At 35.0% G+C, this 1497-nt stretch overlaps 1 protein-coding gene across 1 annotated transcript; it reads left to right on the top strand.

Annotated features, from left to right (window-relative positions):
* The first annotated feature begins 473 nt into the window (after window positions 1-473).
* Window positions 474-1196, top strand: LOC104229222 (uncharacterized). The gene has a single exon (XM_009781821.2). It carries the CDS (start codon window positions 593-595, stop codon window positions 1052-1054), a length of 462 nt encoding a protein of 153 aa, XP_009780123.1. The 5' UTR covers window positions 474-592; the 3' UTR covers window positions 1055-1196.
* Window positions 1197-1497: the final 301 nt, after the last annotated feature.

Raw genomic sequence — 1497 nt, 5'->3', positions numbered from 1 at the left:
TCCAATCTCTTTCCTAATTAACACTCCCTCCGTTCACTTTTATTTATCCACTATACTAAGAATACATTTTCACTTTTATTTGTCCACTATACTAAATCAAGAGAAAGACAATTTTTTTCTTGTTTTACCATTGTCATTAATTGTTCATTTTCAAAATTATTTCCTAAGATTTTTTGAAATGCTATCATTATTAAGGGTTATATGGTAAAATACATACTACAATTATTATTTTTTAAGGGGCGTAAAAAGTACAAAGTGAACACCTAAAAATGAACGGAAAGAGTATTTCTTAAGGAGCGTATAAAAGAAAAACACGACACATAATATGAGACGGATGGAGTAGTATAGTTAAAGACTTTCTTGATTTCATAAAATTTCTAAGAGTTTATTACTCAATTACGTAAATACTTGTCACAAGATCCAAAAAATAAACAAATAAATAGTCCAAAGGCAATTCAGTAATTTAATATCATATCTTCCCTATAAATATTACCCCCATCCATCCCCAATTCCTCACAGCCCCCACCCCTCAATTAGTATTACACTCTCAGTCGCTAAGAATTCAATTCTCTTTCATTTTTCTGGTGAAAACATGGCGACTCAGCTAGTTATCGAAAACCAAAGGGAAAATGCTGAAGTGTACACCGATCCAGTGATTTGCAAGCAGAAATCGCTTGAACTTCTAAAGGAAATCAACATGCCAAATGGTCTACTCCCTTTAGATGACATCTTAGAGGTTGGCCGCAACAAAGAAACCGGTTTCGTTTGGCTGAAACAGAAGAAGGCGAAAGAGCACAAGTTTAAGAAGATCGGTAAGCTCGTCTGGTACGACACTGAGGTGACGGCGATCGTTCAGGATCGTCGGATGAAGAAGCTCACTGGTGTTAAAAGCAAGGAGCTTCTCATCTGGGTTACCCTTTCTGATATTTCAATTCAAGACCCGGAGTGTAAGAAAATTACCTTTGCTACCCCTGCTGGACTTTCTAGGGCTTATCCTGTGTCTGCTTTCGAGGAGGAGGAGGAGGAGGTGGAGAAGGAGGAAGTGAAGAATTGAATTGGTGGAGATTTCAGGGGTATTCTGGGGAATTAATAATTTCGAATATGTGTTCTTCTTTGTTGTTTTTATTTATTTAAGTTACTGTCTTATGTAACCGTAAGTTAAAATGTGAAAGTGGAACTATAGTTATGGCGGATAATCTTCTCCTTTTTAGTAATTTTATTATAAAGAGAAAAATTATATATAAGCGCTAATTAACTAACAACTCATTCACAAGATCCCCATTTTGATGTGGCGCTTGAAGCCATTATGCTCCTCCAATACTCCGAATCACATCAAAAGGCTTGTCTATGATGATAGAGTTTGACCGAAACCAAATAGGTAAAAGCAACATTCTTATATAATAGTCGAAACTAAAGAATGATTTAAATTTCGTGAACAAGCTAAAAATTTCGCTAAAAATATTTAAGATTTAACATACATGCACAAGAAATAATGTT

Source organism: Nicotiana sylvestris, chromosome 2, assembly GCF_000393655.2.
Source record: "Nicotiana sylvestris chromosome 2, ASM39365v2, whole genome shotgun sequence".
Classification (NCBI taxonomy): domain Eukaryota; kingdom Viridiplantae; phylum Streptophyta; class Magnoliopsida; order Solanales; family Solanaceae; genus Nicotiana; species Nicotiana sylvestris.
Note: the sequence above shows the minus strand (reverse complement) of the source record. Positions and strands in the feature narration are given on the sequence as shown.

Bases quoted from the DNA above. Each gene is read 5' to 3' on its own strand.
- LOC104229222 (XM_009781821.2), top strand. From the start codon at position 593: ATGGCGACTCAGCTAGTTATCGAAAACCAAAGGGAAAATGCTGAAGTG.